This window comes from Glycine max, chromosome 2 (genome assembly GCF_000004515.6).
Source record: "Glycine max cultivar Williams 82 chromosome 2, Glycine_max_v4.0, whole genome shotgun sequence".
Lineage (NCBI taxonomy): Eukaryota > Viridiplantae > Streptophyta > Magnoliopsida > Fabales > Fabaceae > Glycine > Glycine max.
In genome coordinates, this window is record NC_016089.4 from 42927945 (window position 1) to 42954160 (window position 26216).

A 26216-nucleotide genomic window follows, 5' to 3' on the forward strand; every position below is an offset into this window, starting at 1 on the left:
AGAAAACAATTCCCTCTCAAATTTTAACCGTCGAAAAACAAAGGGCATCGTACCACGTAGCAGCCTGACAGCGTAGAGTGGCGTGTCATGATTCTTCACTTTTCAACTTACCTTTTTTCCATTGTCGGTGACCCCAAGTACTCTACCATAGTAGTATGTGCCAAAGCTACCATGTTCTTAAGTTATGTTATGTCACCAACAAACAGATATCATAAATTCATAAAATCGTGTCCATATCCCATTGCAATTTATTGAGAAAAATATAAAAACCAAAAATATCTTACTAGCGCTTATTTTTATTTTGTAATAAGTATAAAATATATATATTAATTTAATCAACAAATTCATCTTTTTACTGAAGTTGTGAATCAGCTAATAATTTGATCAAGAAATATAAAATTGGCTTGATGATAAATAATAAAGAAAGGGAGAAATAGATATGTGAATTTGAATTTTTCATTAACAATTAATTATTGTGGATAAAATAAATTAACAATTTCATCTTTTTATTAACAGAAATTTAGACGAACAAAAATTACATAAATATGAGGACTAATATACATTTACTATTATAATCATAATCATAGTAATAATATAATATACCATATCACGTGATGCATGGGTGCGCATTACGCCAAGCTCTTCAATCTTCTCACGTCATTTTCTGCCTCCATTTTCCATGGTGCGCATTCCACTCACTCTGTTTACTCTATCACAATCTTATTATACTACTATCTTCTTCTTTCTCTCTTTTTTTCTTCTAATATTTAATTATCAAAATTTGTTTTTATAGATGATATAAAAATTCGTTTTTTGTGTTGACGACTTGCATTATTGCATATACATAGGCAGCACAAAATCCTTTTGTTGAGTCAGTGAGAGAAAGAGAGAGAGAGGGTGTCAGTGATGCCCTTTTGCTTGATCCCTCATTTGTCAAGATAATAAGAAGAGGTTAGTTATCATCAATTCTGCGTTCAGATCTTGTAATTTGGATAAATGGATATTAAGATTTAGCTTTATTCTGTTTCCATTTATTTTCAGATCTTCAAATTCCATTACTTGTTCGTTTCATCTTTTTTTCTCTCTCTCTAAAGAAAATGCGAACTTTAAACCCTTTTTGTTGTCTTAATCCATTATAGTTTACTGGGTATCATTGTTTTTTCATGTTCATGTAGGGTACATAACTTGGTGGTGATTTGATACACAAGAAGAATGTTGGGTCGGGCTGCATTTTCCCGAACTGGGAGTTTCAGGCCTGAGAATTTAGGTCAGAATGCCATGGCCATGATTGGGAACGTTTGCTTCTCATTTTTTGTTTTTGGGGTTTTGGTTTTCACCATTATGGCTGCCACTTATGAACCTGAGGATCCCTTGTTTCACCCTTCAACCAAGATCACCACATTCCTCACTTCCAAATCCAATGCCACTTTCAAGTCTGATAACAGTGTTGTGAGAACAGGGGAGGATTTCATGGCTGCTAATGAAACTGTGTTTGGGTCCATTATCAACTCAACTGATGTTGATATCTTTGCTAGTGCCGAAATTACTGATGCCGGTGATGCGGCCGCTGCTTCTGATTGTGATGTTAGTGGCCCTATTGATTGTAGGGACCCTGAGGTGTTTCATTTGATGATGAGGGCAACAATTGAAAAGTTTCAGGACATCCATTTTTACCGATTTGGGAAGCCGGTTCGTGGTTCCAATGAAAGCACTTGTGATATGGCGTGGCGGTTTAGGCCGAAGGAAGGGAAGGCTGCTGCGTTTTATAAGGATTATAGGAGATTTGTGATTGATAGGTCTGCGAATTGTTCACTTAGTGTTGTTAGCATTGGGGAGTACCATACTGGTGTCAATGCAAGGAAGAGGAAGAAGCATCAGAAAGCTGGGTTAGAGAAGACGCCACTGGATATGTACCAGGCGAACACGTTACCTGTTGTTGGAGAGATTGTTAATGACAGCCTCCCTGTGGTTGAGTCTGAAAGTTCGTTTAGTCATGGTAAATACTTGCTTTATGAGGGTGGTGGAGACAGGTGCAAGAGCATGAATCATTACTTGTGGAGTTTCTTGTGTGCTCTTGGGGAAGCTCAGTACCTGAACCGAACATTGATTATGGATTTGAGCATATGTCTGTCTTCGATATACACATCATCGAAGCAGGATGAGGAGGGAAAAGATTTCAGGTTCTACTTTGATTTTGAGCATTTAAAGGAGGCGGCGTCTGTATTGGACAAGGAGCAGTTTTGGGCAGATTGGAACCAATGGCAACAAAAAGATGGGATGAGTCTTCATCTTGTGGAGGATTTCAGGGTCACGCCCATGAAGCTTATGGATGTGAAGGATGCCTTGATCATGAGGAAGTTTGGATCTGTCGAGCCGGATAACTACTGGTATAGAGTCTGTGAAGGAGAGACAGAATCTGTTGTGCAAAGGCCGTGGCATTTGTTATGGAAATCAAGGCGGTTGATGGATATAGTGTCTGCAATATCTTCAAAGTTGAACTGGGACTATGATTCTGTTCATGTTGTGAGGGGGGAAAAGGCAAGGAACAAGGAGCTTTGGCCAAATCTTGATGCACACACCTCCCCTGATGCGCTTCTCTCAACCTTGCGCGACAAGATTGACGAAGGAAGGAACCTCTACATTGCAACAAATGAACCTGATACATCTTTCTTTGACCCTCTGAAAGATAAGTATACCACTCATTTTCTTGATGAGTACACGGAGCTTTGGGATGAAAATAGTGAATGGTACTCTGAGACAACAAAACTCAATAATGGCATTCCAGTTGAATTCGATGGTTACATGAGAGTGTCCATTGATACAGAAGTGTTCTTTAGAGGTAAAAAGCAGCTTGAAACTTTCAATGATTTGACCAGTGATTGCAAGGATGGTATTAATACCTGTAATGTTGCAGCAAACTAATGTGAGATTTGGAACTGCAATGCTTGATATATTGAAATATACTCTCATAGTCTCATGTACTTTTAGCTGTTATATGTGTTGCATTTGAGAATTTGTATCCTTTAGCCTTAGCAGTGAGGAGTAAAATTGTTATACTTTTGTATTGTAAGAGTAGTGACTACTTGGAAGTTTTGATGTTCTTAATTTAAATTTGGTTCGTTCATAAATCCCTTATGTCTAAGTATTAGCCTTGTGGATGACTGAAACAAAACTGCCTATGCTGATTTTTTATTTTGTACTTTCCCTTTTTGCATTGAGCTTAATTTCTATGTAGTGTAAAAAACTTTACACTATTAACCAATCAAAATCATGGTTGGCATGAATTTTAAGGTAATTATTGTAAAAATTAACATATTTATCATAGACAGCGAATTATGATTTGATAACAGTGAAAATCATTTACCCTATCAGTGTATATATTCTTTTCTCTTTTGCATTTCCATGCCAGTTTACAAGAAATTCTAAGATATAATTCAATTGTCAGTTGTTAGGGGTGTTGGTCATGTTATTTTAGTACTTGATTTTGTTTCCTGTATTGAGGCATGCCACTGATGTAAACGGAGGAGAAAAGTATTTCCCTAAAGAAAAAGACAAGGTGGATATTTTCCAAAGATTGAAATGTTTTTTCATTGCCATAAAGACAATATGAAAGGGCTGTTAGGGAAGCTTTCAATGTGCATCTGAAGTTAGTTAAGATTTCACTATACTAGAAAACACATAAAAGGACACAAATAACTCATGAGTAGATGAATTCAATACAAGGTAAATAAAATGCTTCACCAAACTCCTTTCTGAGTTTTCAATGTGAACGTCATTTTCTCTTATCGCTGTTAGGAAACCGCGATGACATTTAGGAATTGTAATGTTATAGATTCTTTCATTTTCTTTGAAATTCATTGTGATGATGTTACAAATTCTTCTATCAATAGTTTTTAAAATTGGACCGGCATGTTTAAAAACCACATGAATTAAGAACTGATCAACTGAAGGATGACCTGTCTAGACAACTTAGGAAATTCTATATAGCAAAAAATGAAGGTTTTGTCAAAGAAAAAGCCGAATATAGTCAAAACTAGGTTAAAATCGATGTTAAAAATTGGTTTGAATCGGTTTTTTCAAACTAAAAAAGTTTTTTGTAAATATTTTCTAAAATGTTTTTAAAACAAATACTTGTATATGAATATGTAATATGATCTTTCATACTAATTTGAATTTTTTACTTAATATCATTTTATTTTTTTAAAAAAATTAGTTTATTACTTTTTTATACTAAGTTTGTTGTTTAAGAGTTTAATGTCTGTATATTGAGAGTGTCATCCAATCACAAATCATTGTTTGAATTATTTTAAGATAATTATTTTAAAAATCAAATAATTTATCATACATGATGAATTATAATATGATGACTATTTTTTTTCCTCATTATTTAATGTATATATTATATTGTATTAAATACAGATTATCAGTTGGATTCAACTCCCACTAATTAGTGAATCCTGAACCAATGATTTTACAAGTTCAATGATTTATCTTAATTTAAAAAAAAAAAGCATTACATTTGACAAAATAAGGACATTTTCATTTACTGTCTCCTTTTTCATGTTGGCTAGGGTTCAAAATTTATTTCTTGACAACACTTTTTTTGGATGCTTTCAAAAGGGTCAATCTAATTCATGTACTGATTATTTCTGAGAAATAATATTATTTTTTCCAAAAAAAAATCTTATGAAAATGATAAAATAAAATGAATCAAACACATTTGAATGAAATAATCAGTACACAACTAATTTAGACATCAATTCCGTTAGCTATCAGTAATACAGTTGTAATCCGAGCAAGGTGGTGCATATAATTTGTTAAAGAATTTGAATAAAGCAATTAGAATGCTAATTATAAGGAGTGGAGTATAAGTATCCATAGGAAGAAAAACTGCCTGCCCAAAACTATTTATATCAAGCCTAATTCAGATCAAGCCTCTTCACTAATTTTTAATCAATGTACATTTTTTTTTTAATTCAAAGCCTATACACTAATAGTCAGGTCACGGTTTTTTAAAAATTAGTTAAAGGCCTTAAAGGGCAGCTTATCTAATAAAGTTATAACAATAGTAAAATATCCAAATTTTGATTAAATTGCAATTTTGGTATAATGTTTTTCAAACAATTAAAGAGATTAATGTAGAGGTAAGAGAAGAAAAAAAAAGTATCAAAAGAAATTTGACAAAATCTAAAGGAGTCTCTCAGTGTAATTTACTTTAAGAATAATATCAAAGAAATGATGTACAAAATAAAATTCATGGGGGTAGCTCTATTGAAACATTCACAACTCAGCTCATGCTATTGTTTTTGTGATGACACTAGCATTACTCTTGAACTATTTGCTCCGGCTGGAACTATTCCCCAGTTTCTCTTTCTTATCCTTCCATGGCACTTGTTTCAAATGATGTGAAAACTGCTACTTGTAATCAATTAGAAAAAAAAGTGTCGTTCTTTACAAACAAAATTGCTCACTGTGATCAGTTTCAGAGTGGTATATACCCGCCTGAAAGCAGAACTTATAGCAGCTTGATTCTAACTTGCTTTCAAAAAGTGAACTCGGATTATTTTTGCCCTTCCACCCTGTGACCCTAGTTTTTCTCCCTAAGTATGGAACAGACAAAATTCATGTGGAGCTAGATCAAATGCTATTTCAAGGAAGAACGGTTTATTTTCCCCTAGCCTTTGATTTTTTAACTTGAACAAGAGTCACGTTTTGGCCAGGCTTTTTGGTTCTGGTCTCTGAGGATCTTAACATTGAAATGGCAACTTTATGCTGGTTTTTTTCCACCTTGTCATCTGTAAATAGTTTGACCTCCAACGATCCTCTAATGAACCCTCTGGCAACCTGAAAGATTACAAACAGATAATCACTGCTAAGCAATGCAGGATTTGAAAATTATAAGCCTATAAGAATTAACTGAGACACAGTCATCTTCATAGTATTGCTTTATCAAACACAAAATCACATTTAATATACATATATAGGCTTTGACACCAAAAATCTTCTATGACAAAAATTACACCATTAAATAAAATTCCAACCTAGCTTCTAAAGAGTTCATCTGCACTTGCATGTCATTCACTCAACAGAAATGTAATATGCAGTGAAGGATAACATCTAGGAAGCATTCCTAAAATAGAGGATCCAAATCCAATTTATTATTATTATTCAGGTCATCATCATCATCACGGCACTGAAGGATTTGCCCCCACACTTAGCAAAGTAAAACCAACCCTTCCGATACTTCCGGTAAGCAATAGCAGGTATATTATACTAAAAGTAACTTGAATTGATAAATATAAAAACATGGCTAAAGTGTACAAGCATAGCAACTATCCATTGATCAGTTATACCTTCAAGAGAATCCAGACTTTGAGAGAACTGCTCAATGTTGCAAGTCTTGTCTTTTTCCCTGAAGTCAGATACTCACACATACGATGGTCAACCCTCAGAATAAATTTTGGCCACGACTTGGGTTTTTCAGGGTCTGCCTTTTGGTCCATTGTTGCCTGGGATGTGAATGACAACAAACAAGAAATCACACTCACTAGTCACTCCAATGAGTAGCAAAACTATGACAAATGAACAAAGCCTTATTATGATCTAGTGATACAAATTACCAATAAACAAGAGAAAAGAAGAAAAATACATTGCAGCAGGTAATATGCACTAAGACAGGTCAACAGGGAGACCCTAAAGTCCATCTTATATAATATATACAACTTTCTTGGTTATAGGTGCTTAAGGAAATGTCAAATAGAACTTTTCAATGTCCCACTTAGGTTCAAGGCTTCTTTGTCCCCGTGATTTATGGCTGAAACAAAATTCTGAAATTGAAAATGTCTACTTACAAGAAGCCGACAGATTTGCTGTTCAATCTTTGAGAAGGACGTCTCTAAAGCTTCCACCCGGCCTGTGGCATGGCAACAGGCACATGGTTCACTAACCATGAATGTCACGCTTGGTCGAACCTGTCAAACATTGGTAATTCATTTTAATAAATCTTACTAAACTTAACTGAGTGCTGTGCCAACAATTATCAGAGGGAATGCAACTTAAAAAAGAAAAATGTAGTTCAAGCATTATTCTTTTAATCTATAGCCATTTTAGCATGTCTTTTTTTTTGGAAGGAAAAATTAGGAATATTATTAATAAACTAAACAGTACCAGAGGTACTGAAGATAGCAATTACAAGGCACTAGGTGCCACCTTCCAAAAACAGAAATAACAAAACCCCAACAGAGCCCCACACAAAGGACACCAATACAGATATCAGTAAATTTTAGCATGTCTGAGTTGAAGCAAGCATGAAAGATGGCGATCAGTAAATTTGGCATACTATTTGAGAAGTTATACTTGAATAAAACCATTGGAATTATTAGATACAAAAGAAAAAGGGGAAAGGTCGCTTGATGTTTCCTATGAAACACATCTTTCTATTTCCACACTTGTCTCTGATAATGGGATAACAAATGGCTAATATTCACCATAGACAAGCAACATACCCTCTTTCGAGTTATTTCCATAAGTCCATGTCTAGACAATTCAGAGACCTTCACCATTGATCTATCTCTCTCAATGGCTTTCTTGACTTCTTCATAGACGAATCTTTTATTTGCTGATCAAGAAGAATCCAAATTTAATAAATAAATATATTGATAAAGACCTTGAGAATAATACCACCAAGGGAGATGTCATATCACAGTGGCATAAATATTGAACTATTTCATACTCATATCATTCATCAACTTAAACTTAAGAATATTAAGACATTAGTGAGATTGTTTACATTGAGCCATTGAGGCATAATCAGTTACATCTACCAGTTCTCACTCTATGAAGGTACATAATGAGAACACAGGGTGAGAATAGAATTCTACATTTCCAACGTAATGAAAATCAGGCAAAACTAATATCTGATGTGGCATTAGGTGGCTTTAAAGCACAAAGTCCCTGGACAACCTGATGACTTGGTGTGAGGGCAACCACAAACTTGATGGCAAAAATCAGGTGATCCAATCACTGACTGTCTATTTAGTGTTCTTTTTTAATTATTTTCTCTTGTGTCTCTTATTCTTCTGCACCTAAGTTTGAAATTTGAAGAATTAACTACAGCAGTCCAGACAGACAAAAATGAGGGCCAATAACTGAATCCAGAAACCAGGAATAAAAGAATACAGTTGAGAAAATAATTCATTTTTAAATAAATTGTTAATTGTGTACTACATATGTCCCTATATAAAAGACCCATTTAACTCATTCACAGGAATTAAAAAAGTTGGTTAGTTTAGTTAGTGACATTAAATTTGTTAATAATTTGTATTATTTCATCATCTCACTAGTTTCACCTAATTAATTAATATGCACTAGTCATCCTCCTCAATCCTCACAAGAGAAAGAATGAGTTAATCTTATTAATTTATAGCACTCATTGTTTATTGATTACAAAATTGTGAAGTAATTAAGGATTTAAGGGTATTTTGGTCAAAAAATAATTTATACAATAGACAATCTAAAAGGGGTTCTTATAAAAAGGGACAAACAAATTTCTCAAAAAGAGTCTCTGTATACAGGGACAGAGATAGTACAACTTAAAACTTAAGTGGGACTTCTAGGTCCCCACTACTGGTTTTATAGAAGAGTTGGCTGCAGATGAGCTCCAAAATATTTTGCATCCCTATACAGATTGGTCAGGCCAATTACAGTTCTTCTGAAAACATTGATGCAATCATTTCTGTGTACAAAGTGATATTGAGACTCTCAAACAAAAGAGAACACAGTATACAAAAGTAGGTACAACATCTGATGGAAGGAGAGCTAATACTATTTTTCCCATTGAAGAGAGATGTCACAAATTTCAAAACCAGTATGGGTTTTGTTTAACAAGTAAAGCTTGTAGGGAAGAGATATTCTGACATGTTATTAGGATCTAGCAGACCAAGCATCTACTTAACCCTGGCATTTATCAAGAAATTTAGGGTCTATTATATTTATACTGAAGACAGTTGCAAGTCTGTACTTTGTTCACATTTCAAACTCAGTAGATCTTCACTTCAAAGGACTTTGGTTAGAGATATAAAACTATTTTTGTACATTTCATTTATCCAGAAATTTAGGGTAATATTATACTAAAGACAGTCGCAAGCCAGTAGGTTCATATTTCAAACTCAGCAGATCGTAATTTTTTAGAAGTTCACACTGAGAAAACAAAATGAACAAGGCCGCCTAACTTAGGGATATTTTCCTCAAGATAAAATCCATCACATCTTGTAAGAACTCAGCCCAACTAGGTGGAAATGCAGGCTCACAAAGAAAAGGAAGAGAGTAAGATGTTGTCATTACCACTTTCCAGCACAAAAATTTTGAATAAATTTTATAAATGTGTAATTGTAGTCCAGCCTTTATGGAAGCCCTTGCAGGTTGTAAGTAATGATCAAATACATTTCAATCAGATGGAAAAAAGGAGAATAGTTAACAGGAAGAAAAAAAAAACATTTCAATCCGTGAAAATACTGTTTGAGAGGAAGAGTGCTAACAACACACTCAACTACACTCCTTCTAACACACTCTTTATTATTGGATAAAACTTATTGGAAACTACAAAATCATTAACGGATCTCATTAAATAAGAAGCGGGACCCACAAAATTTTGTAATTTCCAACAAATTTCAGTCAATAGCAAAGAGTGTATTCAAAAGTGGATGTTAGAGAAAGTGTTGCTAGCATTTCTCTAGAGAGCAAATTTGATTGTATCAAATTCAAACCAAATAACCCATCAATAATTGAACTTTGTTGCCAATGATAACTTAATTTGCAAGCATATAAATAATATCATGCATGCTTACAAGTTAGGTTGACAAATTTTGCATGGTGATAGTCATGACTCATGACTTGTGAGTTATAAGGGGAAGATTAAAAGCTATGCAGTTTTACATGTCACTATTAAAAATAAAGGTTGGCTTGGTGGTTGGAGGGAGAAAGGGAGAGGGAGAGGTCATGGGTTTGAATCCCTCCCACTAACAAAAGATAACAAACTAACAATTAACATTAACCGACAAAAAAAAACTATTAAAAATAACAAAATAATGCCATGAAAACTACTAAGTAGGATTATTTAAAGCTTTAGTCAGTGATTTTAAAACTCCAAACAGTAATACTAAAATGTTTTAAAAATATGAGAGATGCCTTCTTCCGTAACTCAATACTTAATATGCACAAACATGTGGGAGATTTCTACTTACCCTCATCTGTCATATCAATGAAATCTACCACAATGATGCCTCCAATATCCCGTAGTCGCAACTCCCTTGCAATCTGTAACACATTGTTTCTATTAAAAAATTATACCGCTTTACATGAATTAATGTTGCAAAAGAAAACAAAGGCACAAAATTATTTTTTTTACTTAATAAAAGAAAATCAGAAAAATGAAATAGAATCAATAATGAAATATATAACTCCATGAATTATCTTACAAGATTGTCAGGGTTAATATAGAATTCTCTAATTTGTATGTAATGCCACAAGTATAAATATCCATTCTATCCATTTATCTACTTAAGTTAAATTAATCAATAGGTCCCTAAACTATTTGGGAATTTTTAATTAGGTCCCTAAGGCCTAAACTAAAAAGAATTGTAATTGGGTCCTTGATCTTGTAAACTCTTTTATCACCAAATAAGAGGTTATAGGTGCTACATTGATTAGTATGGAAGTTGTGAACCAGGAAACTTTGATTAATGGAATGGTATGCTGAGTAAAAATAGACTTTTAAAATGTCTTTCTTCTTAGAAGCTTCGACTAGTGCAAACCCTATTTATTTTTTTCCTTCATTAGCCCTTCATTTAAATACAGATCAGCATAATGACAAAATTTACATTTCTTCCAAAAAATCATGATTCTATCTCCTTACTATCAAATGAGACAAATTAACTCAAGCCTAGCATGAAGCAAAGAACCTTTTTATAGATATTGTTGGTACTCAATTTCAATTAACTACTAGAACAATATGCCACCACGGATTAGTATTGGTGAAAGTAAATTTAAATTATATCCAATGTCAGTGTAAAACACTCAAGACTGCCATAGAACAATATGCCACCACGGATTAGTATTGGTGAAAGTAAAATATCTTATTTTCACAGTATATATTTTTTACTTGATAGTGTATAAAATTTATATTGACAATAGACCAAAGGTTAACTCCAAATTAAATATTAAATTTCTTGAAACATCCCTGAAATTCTTATGAAGAGGAATTCATTGACCATTCAGAAATATATCAGGATTTAAGGTGAAGCACTCCACTTTAAAGGATGTTCTGAATATATATTATAAAAATGAAAGAAAGTAATGAAGATTGAAGAATAAACAGTTAACAGTACTTGTCAGCAGAACAAGAAAAATGCAAAGTTTATCTTACAAAAGTGTAAAGCCTATGTGATGGACAAATAAATGATAATAGAGTGTTGCATCTAACATACTTGTTTTGCAGCGGAAAGATTGACATCTAGAATAGCTTGCTGTTGTGAATTTCCATGACCAAGCATCCCGTGTCCTCCATTTACATCAATGGAAACTAATGCCTCGGTTTGTTCAATGATTAGAGAACCTCCATTAGCAAGTGGAACCCTATAGATTGATCAGCATAAAGAAAGCTATTAAGTTAAGTATTTTAATACTAAGTGTCCAGGAAGGCCAGATCAATTGACATCTTATACAAAATATCAAGGGAGGGGGACTGCCATTTAACAATAACAATATTCTTTTTGGCATTTTCTTCTATTCTTTTTAACAATAACAACATTCTGATTTTTAATCACACTGGGCATCTTATGGAAATTCAATTATTTGATATCAGGAAGATATGATTAAGAATTTGCTTTAAGAAAGCCCTTTATAATTGAAAAGGTCAATTATGATTATTTTATCCCAACTAACACCAAGAACAACATGATTAAAAACCAAATGTTTTTTGCTGTTAGCTTAAAAAAAATGACAAATAATCATCATCACCTGCTACATTTTATATCACACTAAGTTGGTTTACATATAAGCAGTCTGTTGGAATTAGAGTTTAGGTAAGGAAGTAGTAAAACAGAAAAATAAGCCAATGAATGATCTGAGATTGATATTGATTTGTTGTGATGCATCATGACACAAAATACTAATCCAATGTTCCTCTTTATACTAATATTAATTGAAGTACTAGTGTAGTATACTAGTATTACTATTACCATTACAAGTCTACTAATACAAAAAGACTACTAACCCTAATTAAATAACGAAACATAATAAAAAGTGATGATTAAGATTTCCTCCTCAATTAGATAACTAATTGATTACACGATATATTCTAAAAATATTCTAAAACACTAATATGAAATGAAGATGTTCTAACACAATCCAACAAAATATCTATAAAGAAAAAGAAGACAATAAGGACAAGGATAATACACACTAAAAGTTACAAAAAGAAGTCACAAAATTTCACCTTTTGCTGAGAATATTATCTATCTCTCCTTCAATGTTGAATTCATCGAACAAGGGAACTTTTTTATCATATAGTTCAACTCGATCACAAAGATCAGGGGCAATTTCTTGAAGGTAATTGGTCACCTAAAGAATAAATGAAACGTTTGAAATCACCAAAATGGAAGTGTCAGTTTGTATACTGAACCATAAATTAGTCAGTGATACAAGTTTTTAAATTACAAAAAATAATTATACCATTCACATTGCACTATTTGACTACAAACAACTGGATCAGCATGCTAACCTAGGATCATAAATTTAAATAAAGTTTTGTACACAAGTAAGATGTAAGATTCAGTTCATCACTTTTCCAGGCTTTGATTGGCTTTTGCAAATAGAAAATGGTAAACTGACATGTGACAGCCTATGCAACTGTTGGGTTCACAAACCAATTCTTGCAATGAATTAGTCTTGTTGATTAACTCTATTAATGAGGGAAGAAAAGCCAATATTGAAACTTAGCCTTTTGCAAGTAGCTAATGCCATACCTCATGAAATGTCCTTGGGGAGTCAACCACCATTTTCTTAACCTGAAGTATATCGTGACAAAAAGTAATCAGGAGAAGCAGAATGTAAAATGGATTTTCTTTTTAATATAAATAAATAAATACCGTTAAGTTAAACAATTTTCTAATCAATAGTGACTCTAAACTAGTAACAGAACTAACATTTTCATTGAAATAATCCTGGACCACTGAAAGAGTTTGACCCATTGCCCTGTGCAAAATTACAGGAACAGCTCCTTCCACCCCTTCATCAGCAGCAAGAGCAGCAGACTTTGCATGTTCCATTATATTTTTCCATGTTGAAAGCAAGCGTTCCAAGTCTTTCTGCAGTTCCTCAAAAGAATGACCAGCAGCAACAGTTCTTAAAGTGAGGCCAAAACCCTCAGGCTGCAATGTCTTTGCTATAACTTTCAACCTCGTGCGCTCAACACCAGAAATCTTTTTTGAGACTCCAATTTTATCACAACATGCAATCAAAACCTGCAGGTCAGAGTCTGATTCAGATGAAACACGGTATAGATAATTTACATGAAAGACAAGAATGATATACAATAAAACTTGATGAAGGTGCAACCATAAAAGAGCACATACCCAGAATCTACTTCTTAGTTTAGGATAAGCAGTCAGAGTCGGACCCTTTGTACCAAGGTCCTCTTTGACAACTTGGACAATTACTTTGGTTCCCTTGCGAACTTGGATCCATTTATTTTCTCCAGAAGCCACATGTGTTGCTTTCTTTGTATCTTTTGTTTGCAAAATATGAGAGTTGACAGACCCATTCGTGCCAAGAAGAAAAGAACTGTTATTTGTTTCTCCTTCTATATGGACATCACTTCCCTCTATATCATCCTCAAAGTCAACTTCTACTTCATCATCAACCATGCTACCATTCACATTCTCCTTAAGAACTTCTGGAATATAAAAATCATCATATCCTTCATGCTCATCATAGTCATTGTGTACAGATTTTAAACAACCGTCCTCAGATTTTATGTCTGATATTCCATCAGATACATCAACAACATGAGACGTGTGATCATTTTTTCCCTCGAGATTGATTTCTTGCTTTGCTGTCCTTTGACGAAATGGAGGGAATATAAATGGCTCCTTATTTTGCTTAATATCCATAAAAGCAGATCTAGAATTCCCAATACTTACAAAAGCCCCACCCATATGAGGAACAAGCTTTGTGACCACCCCAACATATACGCTATCACATTGCACATTACTCTTGACTGGTTCCAACAATAATTCAACCAATTTTTCATCCTCCAGTACTGCAATTCTTTGCATGGTACATATTGATGAGTTAATTAGAATAATGGTGGAAAAGGAGTCTTTTGACATTATATTACTACTTTCTTCAAGTAACAACTGTTCTCTATCTGCCAGCTTCACCTTCTCTTTTGCAGTGTCACCATTTTCAGATACATTTGATTCCATTTTATTGTTAGAGACAATGGAAAGGAATGAATGTAGCCAGGGTTCCTCAACAGGCTGGTAATTCTCAGAAAGAACATTAGTAGACTGGAAATCCTTGTCGTTCGCAATCGCCATGTCATCATTGTTGTAAAGTAATTGATCTTCCAAACCGAGTGACTCAAACTTTAGGACATCATTTTCAAGGAGACTCTCAATCCTTCCATCATCTGTCAAACCACTGGAAGTATTTGAGTGTTCAGAAACATATTTGGAAAAATAAAATATTTCAACAGTAGTGTAAAAACACTGAGTAATACCTTTGCTCAGGAAAGATATAGAGGGTTGCTCTAGAAGATATGTTTCCTCTGTGAAGGGGCTCCATGCATGAGTTGAAGACATCTGGCAATCAGACCTAATCCATGAATCCCTGACCACGATTTTATTGTCTTCAAGGATCGTAAGAGGTACTGACAGAGAAAAGGCTGGTCCAGGCCTCCAAAGAACATCACTTGAGGACCCAAATTTTCCCTTAATGAAATAATTATATTTAAAGTTCAAGCCAAAAGCAATCTGCAATTATAAAATTAGAACTGAGTCACTTAATTAAAAAAATGTGTATTTTGATGTTCATATATGTTAAGAGAGTGAGAGAAGCAAAGCTATTTTGAATATGCCTTTCTAGGTTCATCTTCCACCCAGCAGATAGATTTATTTATATTCAGAATGATTACATGGATAATAAATAACTAATTCTGTTTTCAAGAGAACAATTAAAAAATCACATCTTCCTAAGATACATTGAACCCAGCTAACTATTAACTAAGCTACTTGGAAAGGAAATTATCATTAAATGCTCCACTTTCCAACACTCCCCCTCTAGCTGGAGAATAGATGTTATCCATTCCCAGCTTGCATATTATTCTATCAAAATTTGGAGTGCACAATCCTTTAGTGAGAATATCTGCAAGTTGACCTAGTGAAGGCACATATGGAGTACAAATCAAACCACTATCCAACTTTTCCTTGATAAAATGTCTATCCACTTCAGTGTGTTTTGTACAATCATGCTGTACAGGATTATGGGCTATGCTGATTGCTGACTTATTATCACAGTAGAGCTTCATAGGTCCCTCCCATTTAATCTTCAAGTCTTCTAAGATGATTTTTAACCAAAGCAATTCACAAATACCTTGTGCCATAGCCCGAAATTCAGCTTCAGCACTAGATCGTGCTACAACATCTTGTTTTTTACTTCTCCAAGTTACCAAGTTTCCTCCTAGAAAGGTACAATATCCGGAAGTGGATCTCCTATCAGTTATTGATCCTGCATAGTCAGCATCCGTATAAGCTTCAAGTATTGTATTCTTATTTCTTTTGTACAAAATTCCTCTTCCTGGTGTCCCCTTAAGGTAATGGAGAATTCTATAGGTAGCCTGTAAGTGAACTTCTCTTGGACAGTGCATAAATGGGCTCCCCAAACTAACAGCAAAAGTAATCAGGCCTTGTGTGAGACAAGTAAATCAATTTTCCAACTAGACGTTGATAGATCTCCTAATCCACCTCTGCATTGTCATCTTCATTACCCAATTTAAGGTTTGAATCCATGGGAGTACTTAGAGGTTTACAAGCTGTCATACCTGTCTCCTTCAGCAAATATGTGGCATATTTCTGTTGGGATATGAAAATACAACAATGATATCATCCACAAATACATAACAATACAATCACTCCCCCTGAGGTCAAGTGTTTGATGAATAAAGTGTGGTCTCCTTGGCTTTATTTGTATCCTAATGCTGTCATGACCTTAGTAAATCTCCCAAACCATGCCTTGGGGGATTGTTTCAACCCATACAAAGCCTTTTTTAACCGGAAAACAGAATTGGCAGCACCTTCATATCCAGGTGGAAGCTCCATATAGATTTCCTCCTCAAGCTCCCCATGCAAGAAAGCATTCTTTACATCAAACTGCTGTAATTCCCAGCCAAAATTCGCAGCAAGAGATAATATTACTTGAACTGTATTCATCTTTGCAACAGGAGCAAAAGTCTCCGAGTAATCTATCCCATAGGTTTGTGTGAAACCCTTAGCAACCAATTTCGCCTTGTACCTCTCAATCGACCAATCTGTCCTATATTACTGTATACACCCACTTGTAACCCACTGGTTTCTTTCCTATTGGAAAAGAAACCAACTCCCATGTTTTGTTCTTCTGCAATGGCTGCATTTCTGTATCTATGGCCTGCTTCCAATTTTTATCAGATAATGCCTCAAAAACATTAGTGGGAATTGAGAGAGTTTAGATTTGCAAGAAAGGTTTTATGGGTTGGAGAAAATTTATGAAATGAGATGTAATTTGAGATAGGATAGAGAGGCTTTTTGGTACATGTTCTAGTTCCTTTTCTAAAGACAATGGGAAGATAAAGGTCATCATTATGTTCTGAAATTTCCATTTCATTTGGAGAAGCTAAAAGATTATCATTCAAAATTGGAAAATCAGAGTTAGTTACCTGATCTACAAGAGTAGGATTGGCCTCTTGGGCGTGTGTTGATTCAGAAATGGCCATTGATCTTCTGGTGTAAACCAGATTCTTCCCAAACCTTGTATCATTTTCAAGTCTGGTGGGTGCATCCTTGTTGGATTCATTTTGGGCTAATGTTTCTTGCTCGGGTTTTTGTGTAAGATCACAAGAATTTAACTCAAGAGTGGGAAGGACAAGTGTATCAAAATTATTCTCCTTATCTTCCCAAAGACTCTTGGAAGGAGGATGGAAACACTTGTACCCTTTTTGAGCATAGGAGTAGCCAACAAAGACACACTTAAGAGCTCTAGGATCAAGTTTACCCCTATCTTGACAATGAACATGGACAAATGAGACACATCAAAAGACTTTTGGGGGAAGTTTACAAGAAGTGGATAAGTTAGGATAGAAGGAAGAAAGTACCATAGGACTCTTATATCTCAAGATTTTTTAGGGTAATCTATTGATAAGATAAGTAGTTGTGACAACAGCCTCCCCCAAAAAACTTTTTGGAACATTTTTTTGAAACAACAATGCCCTAGTTTGATCTAACAGGTGCCTATTTTTTCTTTCTGCAATGTCATTTTGTTGTGTGTTTGGACACAAGAAGACTCATGAATGATTCCTTCTTTTTGGAAAAACAAAGTAATGACTTGATTGAAATACTCCTTCCTATTGTCAGACCTTAGTTTCTTTATGGATGCACCAAATTGATTCTTAATCAATGAGAAGAAATTTTGAAAGACATTGTTTACTTCAGATTTGTGTTTAAGAAGGAAAACCCAAGTCACTCGAGTATAGTCATCAATAAAAGTCACAAACCAATGAGCCCCTGACACATTTGGAATAGGAGATGGCCCCCAAACATCATTATGAACAAGGTAAAAAGGAAAGGTACTCTTTTTATTACTTGATGGAAACGGTACATGCTTGTGTTTTACAATTTCACATACATCACATTGAAGGCATTCATTTTTTAGGCCAGAAAATAGAGATGGAAACATAACTTTAATGATTTCAAAAGAGGGATGTCCTAGTCGATAATGAAAAAGTAGAAATTTCTCTTTTTTGACAGTTGAGACTCTAACATGAACGAATGAGATTGGTTTTCTTCTAACACTGGTACACAAGACTCTTCAAGAAGATAAAGGCCATTTCTTTCTCTAGCACGTCCAATCGTCCTCCCCGATTCCTTGTCCTGGAATACACAACAATGGTCATAAAAAATAATAATACAAGATATGCCATTTGTAACTTTCTGAATAGAGACAAGATTTGTGGACAACTTTGGGACATGCAAAACACTTTTTAGGGTTACAAAGGGATTTATTTTGATGTTTCCTATACAGGCTACAATTACAAGAGTGCAATCAGCAGTTGCTATTTTCTTATTGCTAGGACATGGAGAATAGGTGGAGAAGTATTTAAATGAAGGAGTCATATGGTCAGTGGCTCTAGAATCTAAAACCCAAAGGGATGGAAGTGTTTTTGAGACATTAATCCAAATGAAAAAGGAAGCATACCTGAATATGCCAATGTAGAAGTACCTGATGGATGCACAACCTCTCTCTCCATATTTGAAAGCAGTAGGAAAAATTGTTGGAAAACTGAGTCGCCAGAAAGTCACCGGAATTCTGACAGTTGCCGGAAAAGTCTGTTAGGTAGAAGTCTCACATTGCTTGCCTCAGTTCTTAGGGTGCAGCTTATATATTTGTTGGACAGAGGAGTTTTCAAGGTTCCTAAAAAGGTGGAGGACAAGCTGGTGAGTTTGCAGAGGAGATTTCTATAGGGAGGTGCACATGACCAAAACAAGATAGCTTGGATTAAGTGGGACACAGTGTGCCTTCCAAAAGAAAAAGGGGGTTTGGGAATGAAAGATATCGACACTTTCAACCTAGCATTGCTTGGTAAACGGAAGTGGAGCCTCTTTCAGCACCAGGGGGAATTGTGGGTCAAGGTACTTGAATCTAAGTATGGCGGTTGGAGGAGTTTGAATGAAGAACATCGAGACAATAGGGAATCCATATGGTGGAGGGACTTAAAATTGGTGTCTCAACATCCACAGCATGGCTTTGCAATGCAGAATACAACTATGTGGAGGGTTGGATGTGGTGACAAATTTAAGTTCTGGGAGGACAATTGGATAAATGGAGCTGGTCCACTACTAGCCAAATACCCTAGGTTGTATATTATCTCTTGCCAGCGAAACCAAATTATCCAGCAATTGGGGACTTGGGGAGACACAGGGTGGGAGTGAGATTTCAAATGGAGGAGACCATTATTTGATAGTGAAATATGGCTGTTTCATTCCTAAAAGATGTTGAATGTAACAGAATTCAGTCACAGATTAGAGATCAGTGGGTGTGAATGGCAGACACAAGCGGTTAATACTCGGCTAAAAGTGCTGAGGGGGGAGACATCAGACGAGATCCAGGATGGAACTTTTGAGGAACTATGGAAACTCAAGGTTCCAAATAAAATTTCAGCATTTGCATGGAGGTTACTCAGAGACAAACTACCAACAAGAGCAAACCTGAGAAGGCGACAAATTGAATTAGAAGATAGTACTTGTCCTTTTTGCAGAAGCTTGGAGGAGACCGCAGGCCACTTTTTCTTCCATTGTAGCAAAATTCTTCCTGTTTGGTGGGAACCGTTGTCTTGGGTGAACATCGTGGGTGTTTTCCCGCATAATCCAAAACAACATTTCCTCCAACATGTATTCGGAGTGACCGAGGGCATCAAGGCTAACAGGTGGAAGTGGTGGTGGTTGGCACTGACATGGACCATTTGGAAGCACAGAAATAACATCATCTTTTCAAATGACACCTTTAACCCCAACAAAGTGTTGGACGATGCAGTCTTTTTACTCTGAAAATGGCTTAGGAATTTGGGGAAGGACTTCGTTACTCATTACAACCACTAGTCTAGCAATATTAGCACAGGGTTTAGTCACTAGATGTGGATAGGAATTAGACTAACTCTACATACTAGTCTCATTTATGTAGCCAGATTTTGGTTCCTCTTAGACTACATTAAGTCTGAAATGGAACCAATTATTTGGCTTCTACCTTGTAAATTGTATCTTTCAGTACCTCTCGTACTCAATTAATATATATTTTATCTTTGCTGACCAAAAAAAAATATTTGTTGGACAACTTCACTTAGTGCCAATTGGTTTAAGCTGAAATCTATCATGGTATCAAAGCCTATAACCCATCTTAGTACTTGCCTATTCTAATAGGCTCACCTGTATTAGCAGGCATCTATGGAGGGGGGGGGGGGGGGTGTTAGGAAGTCTCACATCGCCTACCTTAGTTCTTAGGGTGCAGCTTATATATTTGTTAAGCAACTTCACTTAATGCCAATTGGTTTTAAGCTGAAATCTAACAAAGTCACCGGAATAGTTGCCGGAATTTCTGACAATTGTCGGAAAAGTTGTCAGAATTCTGACAGTCACCGGAAAAGTCACCGGAATTCTGAGAGTTGCTGGAAAAGTCTGATAGCTTCAAGAGCCCAGTCAAAAGTGCTAAATAACCCTTTTTGTGCAGAAGCAGAGCCCCCCTAGATCGGGAGTTCTGATACCATGTTAAGAAGAGAGTGAGAAAAGCAAAGCTATTTTGAATATGCCTTTCTAGGTTCATCTTCCACCCAACAGATTGATTTATTTATATTCTGAATGATTACATGGATAATAAATATCTAATTTTGTTTTCAAGAGAACAATTAAAATATCACATCTTCCTAAGATACATTGAACCAGATAACTATTAACTAAGCTACTTGGAAAGGAAATTATCATTAAATGCTCAACTTTCCAACAATATAGTATTACAAGATATTGAAGCTTCATATAATAATCTAAATTTTAATGGAAGGAAAATTTTGTTGCAATGGGTCTCCAATAATTTATTATAGAATACAAACTATGGTTGTATTCACAGGAACTGCAGAATCTTCAACAGACAGGATTTGCTTTTCAAAGGTAGTTGTGTTAAGGATTTCCAGAGATAAAGGAAAGATTCAGAGATATAATTCCTCCCTATTGGAGGAGGTTTCTTTCTAATATTCCTGGTATACTGTGGATTTGCTTTATATGTTTCTTTCTATGTATAAGAAACCTACTTAACTGAGCTCAGATCTAGAGCAAGATGAAAAAAAAAGATCATCTGAATGAAGAAACATCTCATTTAAACTTTTTCTTAACAATTATTTCTTTAAAACAAAATTAATAGATTGCATTTGACAGCCCAGCCAAATTACCTGAAATTCAGCTTTCCATGTGTTTGCATCCTCTGTAGGAGACATTAGTACAGCCATGTTTGGTTTCCAGCAGCCTAATACAGCAGGATCACCAGTTATGTACAGTAGGTGACCATCTTCTAAATCTGCTTCCACAGTCCAAATGATCTTGCATAACTCATCAACACTAGTAGCTGACTTTCCTGAGAAAGCAGACTGCCCAGATCCGTTATTCATTCTAAACTAGAGTAAAATATATTAAGAAAACATGATTTTGAACATTAATATCAAAAGGTAGATTTTGAACCATGCAGAATTTATATTACTGTGAAAGAGACTATTTGATAGTAAAAATGCATAATGAGAAAGTATCCTTAGATTACATAAAATGTTGAAGAGAAACATGAACACAGTTCCAAGTATTTTTTCTTAAAAACAAAAACTCATGATTAATGTAGCTAACATCAAGAACAGTGATTGTTATGGTTTAATGCAGCATTTACTTCTGCAATCTTATCAACATGTTAATCCATCAAGCTAATTCTTTACTTTTCTGAATCAGCAAACGGAAGGATACAGGAAAGGTAATTCTAACACAAGAATAAAATATTTTAACAGCGAAGTACATGATCTAACTCCTAAGTCAACTGAGATCTTGTGAAGAAATGCCTTGATTCAAAAGGCTAGTACTAACATCGAAAATTTATAATATGATACACGGAGATAAAAAAAAAAGGAAACAGAATCTATCCTAATATAGTAAGTAATTGCCTATTTAGCTCTAAAAAATCCATTAATTTAAGGGAATTCTCACCTTACAAGAAAATTTTGTGGCGTTGAGTTAGGCCCTAAGCCCAAATTCTAAAATGGTATCAAAGCTTATCATAGATTCATTGTTGGAACGCCTACATTTGCCACACTCCAAGTTGGTAGCCCTGGACATGAGGAGGGGTGCTGGAAAGTCATCTTAATTGTAGTCACCCTTGGCCCACCTTAGTTGCCGTTTCTTCGGGCTGCCTTGATTGCAGTGTTGAAAGGGGGTGTTTAGTCCTACATGGACTAGATATATGACTTAAATAAAGCTAATAAAGTTTGGACAATCCTCACCTTAAATAGATTGATATCCTTTCTCTCATCTTTCAACACTATTTCTCTCTCTCTCTCTCTCTCTTAGTTTCTCTTAATTCTACTAAAATCATTTTCAGCCACAATAGATCATAGTCCTTGGTCAATTGCTCTAAATTCAGATTCTGTTGATGATCTTGCCACCACATTCTATTTGTTGCTCCTCCATGTTACTAAGTTCTCCCAAGAAAGGTGCAATAACAAGATGTTGATCTTCTATCCACCGAGGATCCTGAATAGTTAGCATCAATGTAGACTTCTGTGGAAGCCACAACATGTGAATTAATGTCACTTTGACAATTATTTCAACTGTTAAAGTTAGGGGATGTCAAGGAGAGGAAGTTGATTTGTGATAACCAAGCCACTCTCCACATTGCTTCTTATTTAGTTTTTTCATGAAAGGACCAAGCACATTGAGATAAACTGTCTCTTTGTTTGAGAAAAAGTCCTTGCAGGCGAAATTACAACTGAATTTGTTAGTTCCAGTGAACAGCTTGTTACATGTTCACCAAATCTCTCAAAGGGTCCAGAGTTGAATACATTCATAACAAGCTTTTGTGCATATGATTTGTATGCTCCATCTAGAGGGGAGTGTTAGATATAGCAAAGCTAACACATGTATCATATATGTCTCATGTCTACTTAGATTTCACCACACGAACATATGTAACGTATGTAACATTTCATTAGGACTTTATTAGTATTTATTACTCTATCCCACTCATGTATGTATAAATACAATAGTGTGTGGTCTGCATTAGACACACAATTTCCCAAAATCTTTAACAGCAAATATTCGTCTAATAATTACATCTATAGCCAATATTTATATGTTTACAGTTCAACACTGACCTTGTGATCTTGCAACAAGCCAAGGTTGAATCATAATATCATATTCTACTAATATATTAAAAATAAATTATACGATTTGGATGTTAACACTTGAACAATACTGTTATGATCAGGATCCAACGATTAAAAAGCAAATCAAAGCAAGAAACCAGTGGCCAAAAGAAAGAAGATAACCATATACTTAAAAAATGAAGTCATAAACAAACAAACTAATAAGAGCTTACAAAAAACATGATTGAGTTACCTTTTTCAGTTGATAATGCAGCTAAACTTCTGACTGATTTATGGTTCTTCATACAGTACATGAATCGAAATACACTGTGCAGTGGTACATGATATTGATGGCATATGTGTCTGTTCCAACATTTTAATACATAAGAACAAGCAATTAACACTAAACAATGTGTATCCATCAATGCATCAACATGACAACCCATTTTGCTAATGTTTAGTGGGAAACATGAGTGGCACGGTACAGATAATGAAATTCTCAGTAAGCAAGAATACTGCTTTGTTTCAACATATCAGCTCAGTCAAGACTTTCTAACCAAACAAATGATGAGAGACCAACAATAATTGTGTAGAATCTAAAAGCTTCCGACAGGCTAGTTTTTGTTCAAAGTGAAGGAATTAGCAAAGCTGGTCACTTAAAATCTATCCATGACAACCTTGTTTCAGTAGGTGGAAAGTGGCAATGCTGAACATCAAAGCGAGTTCAACACCTCAAAGTGATTTAATGAGTCAAAATTGAAACCGTTTTTTCATCTAACCTCCATTCCCATCCCCTACTTTCTGTTTCCCACCTACTCAAACCAAACAAACGGGTTGGAATTGAAAGGAAGAATTATTTTTCCTCCCCAAAAGAAAGCTTTTCTCATCTCTAACAACGTTGGACAACATAACAACATACATAAATTGGGTCCACATTCATTCAATGATTTCATTCAATTAACCTTTCTGGCTACAACGTAGAATGACCCAATAGAGAATTAAGGGCAAATATAGAACTAAAAATGTCATGTGAAAAGTGACGTACCTCTTGGGTGGGATAATGAAGGGAGCGTTGGGGCGAAAAAGGTGATGGGGGTGCGAAAATCCAAGTTCAGCCATGAAGAAGAAGAAGAAGAAGAAGACGCAGTTGCTGGTGTTGGGGGAAAGTGTTATGCTATGGTGGGTATCTGATAGTGTCAAGGTTGAACGAGTTCATAACTCGAAACAGAGTGAGAGGGAAAATGGTAATGGAATATGCAATATGGATAGATAGATAGGTGGTGGTGGTGACTACTGACTGGGGACAGGACAGGGTACTGCACGCATACAACAGGACATTAGCTTCACTTGGCACCTTCTGTTATTACATATTGCCCATTTTCTTTAGTTAAATAGTTCCTTTTATTTTTTAATATATAATTTACTGATAAATGTATTTTTAAATGATAAAAATATAAAATTTAGTTTTTAAAGGTGTAAAAAGTATACAAATATATTCGACCGTCAACTTTCGTCCTTAATTTTTGTTGTTAAAAAAAACTTTACCTTATATCTTATAATTTTATCAAATTTTTACTAAATTTCTCACTTTTAATATTTAAAATTATTCCATATCTCAATTCCAACTTAAGTACCCTTATTTAGATTGAAAATAATATATCGAGAGTTTTCAGTAGAAAAAACACAACCGACCACAAGATCAAATTTATTTATTTATTTTAAAAAAAGAATTTAATCAACTATTTTTTTTATAAAAAAAAAAAGTCTCACAGAATTTAAACTAGATAAAGCTAGACATGGCAATGAAACCCGTACCCGTAGGTATCCGCTCAAATTCGTCCCAATTTTGACAGAGAATACCCGAGTTGATCGGGTACGGATTTGGGTTCGGGGAATACTCATTCCCGTACCCACCCTGATGATGAAATTATTAAAATTTTATTAATTACTTGTTAATTTTTACATAATTTAAGATTTTTTTCTTGATGATTTTTGTAGACAAATGCGCTCTAAATACAAGTAGTTAAAACTAAATTTGTAACAATCAATTTTTTTTAAAATCAGATTTTCAATATAATTTTTTTACAAATTTTTTTTTAAGGATCTAAGCCGGGGACGGGAATACCCGATACCCAATGGGTACGGGGACAAGGTAACAAATTTTAACTCGTCCGGTATCAAGGACAGGTACAAGTATATGTTGAAAGTCGGGGACTAAGGAGACAATACCTATCTCCGCCCCCTGCCCCGTTGTCATTAGGGGTGAAAATGAGCAAGTCAAGCCAAGCTTTACTAGGTTTGAGCTCGGCTTGAGTTGAATACGTAAGGCTTGAGCTTGGCTCATTACCTGTCATAGGCTTCTTTTAAAGGCTCGACTCGGCTTACAAAAAAAGTCTGACTTGGCCCACGAGCCTATTTAAAAGCTTGTTTAAAAACGACTTTAATTAATTAATTATTTTAAAACATAGTGAAATACTAACTAAAAAAAGAAACTTATAAAATTTCGTATAAGTAATGTACAAATCCAAAAATAATTGATAAGCAAAATCATATTGAATTCAAGTCGTTAAAACACAAAGTATATCAAAAGAAAATAAAAAGAGCATAATATTAAAAAATGTATGGATTAGAGATGATTTACACTAATATAGCCAAACAAAAATATTTAAATTGTGTGAAAATGTCTTTAAAAATGTGAAAACGAATATAGCCTCAAAAAGAGTTGTGCTTGATCCTCAAGAGAAAACAACGCTAGAGACTTAGCCGTCCATTAATCAGTAGAAAAAAAACTGTAGATTGAAGTCGAAACGAAATTGCAGAAAACGAATTTTATTCTACGAGAACAGTGTGCATGAACAGTAATAAAAACTGGAATTCTAAAATCCTAAAATTATTCTCCTCTCCGAAAAAAAACTCCCTAAACTAAAACCTTGGTGCTGTTATATAGGTCCTCAGCCCCAAAGCTTACAAATCTATTTTAAGTCCAAGCCCATAAACAAAATAAAATAAAACCTGGACAAGATAAGAT

General features: G+C 34.8%; 2 protein-coding genes across 5 annotated transcripts; one reads left to right on the forward strand and one right to left on the reverse strand.

Annotated features, from left to right (window-relative positions):
* Window positions 1-664: 664 nt before the first annotated feature.
* On the forward strand, window positions 665-3128 carry LOC100786274 (uncharacterized). Its single transcript, XM_003519189.5, has 2 exons — window positions 665-951; window positions 1176-3128. Exon 2 carries the CDS (start codon window positions 1213-1215, stop codon window positions 2920-2922), a length of 1710 nt encoding a protein of 569 aa, XP_003519237.1. The 5' UTR covers window positions 665-951; window positions 1176-1212; the 3' UTR covers window positions 2923-3128.
* A 2048-nt stretch (window positions 3129-5176) lies between these two features.
* LOC100795436 (ribonuclease E/G-like protein, chloroplastic) lies at window positions 5177-24535 on the reverse strand. Of its 4 annotated transcripts, none has more exons than XM_006575334.3 (14): window positions 24234-24535; window positions 23442-23551; window positions 21242-21423; window positions 14780-14990; window positions 13632-14689; window positions 13203-13520; window positions 13023-13064; window positions 12494-12618; window positions 11484-11631; window positions 10242-10314; window positions 7506-7618; window positions 6852-6971; window positions 6354-6509; window positions 5177-5844 (listed from the first exon to the last, which is right to left on the reverse strand). In XM_006575334.3, the coding sequence occupies exons 1-14, from the start codon at window positions 24305-24307 to the stop codon at window positions 5665-5667; spliced, it is 2910 nt and encodes a 969-aa protein (XP_006575397.1). In that variant the 5' UTR covers window positions 24308-24535; the 3' UTR covers window positions 5177-5664. The 4 variants fall into 4 exon arrangements, with proteins under 4 accessions (XP_006575397.1, XP_006575396.1, XP_014624631.1 ...); XM_006575333.3 differs by having other exon boundaries at window positions 14780-15032; XM_014769145.2 differs by lacking the exon at window positions 24234-24535 and having other exon boundaries at window positions 14780-15032; window positions 21242-21436; window positions 23442-23549.
* Window positions 24536-26216: the final 1681 nt, after the last annotated feature.

Bases quoted from the DNA above. Each gene is read 5' to 3' on its own strand.
- LOC100786274 (XM_003519189.5), top strand. From the start codon at position 1,213: ATGTTGGGTCGGGCTGCATTTTCCCGAACTGGGAGTTTCAGGCCTGAG.
- LOC100795436 (XM_006575333.3), bottom strand. From the start codon at position 24,307: ATGGCTGAACTTGGATTTTCGCACCCCCATCACCTTTTTCGCCCCAAC. The intron at 6,510-6,851 runs GTAAGTAGACAT...TTCACATCCCAG, and splicing joins AGCAAATCTGTCGGCTTCTT to GCAACAATGGACCAAAAGGC. The intron at 5,845-6,353 runs GTATAACTGATC...GTAATCTTTCAG, and splicing joins AAGTCTGGATTCTCTTGAAG to GTTGCCAGAGGGTTCATTAG.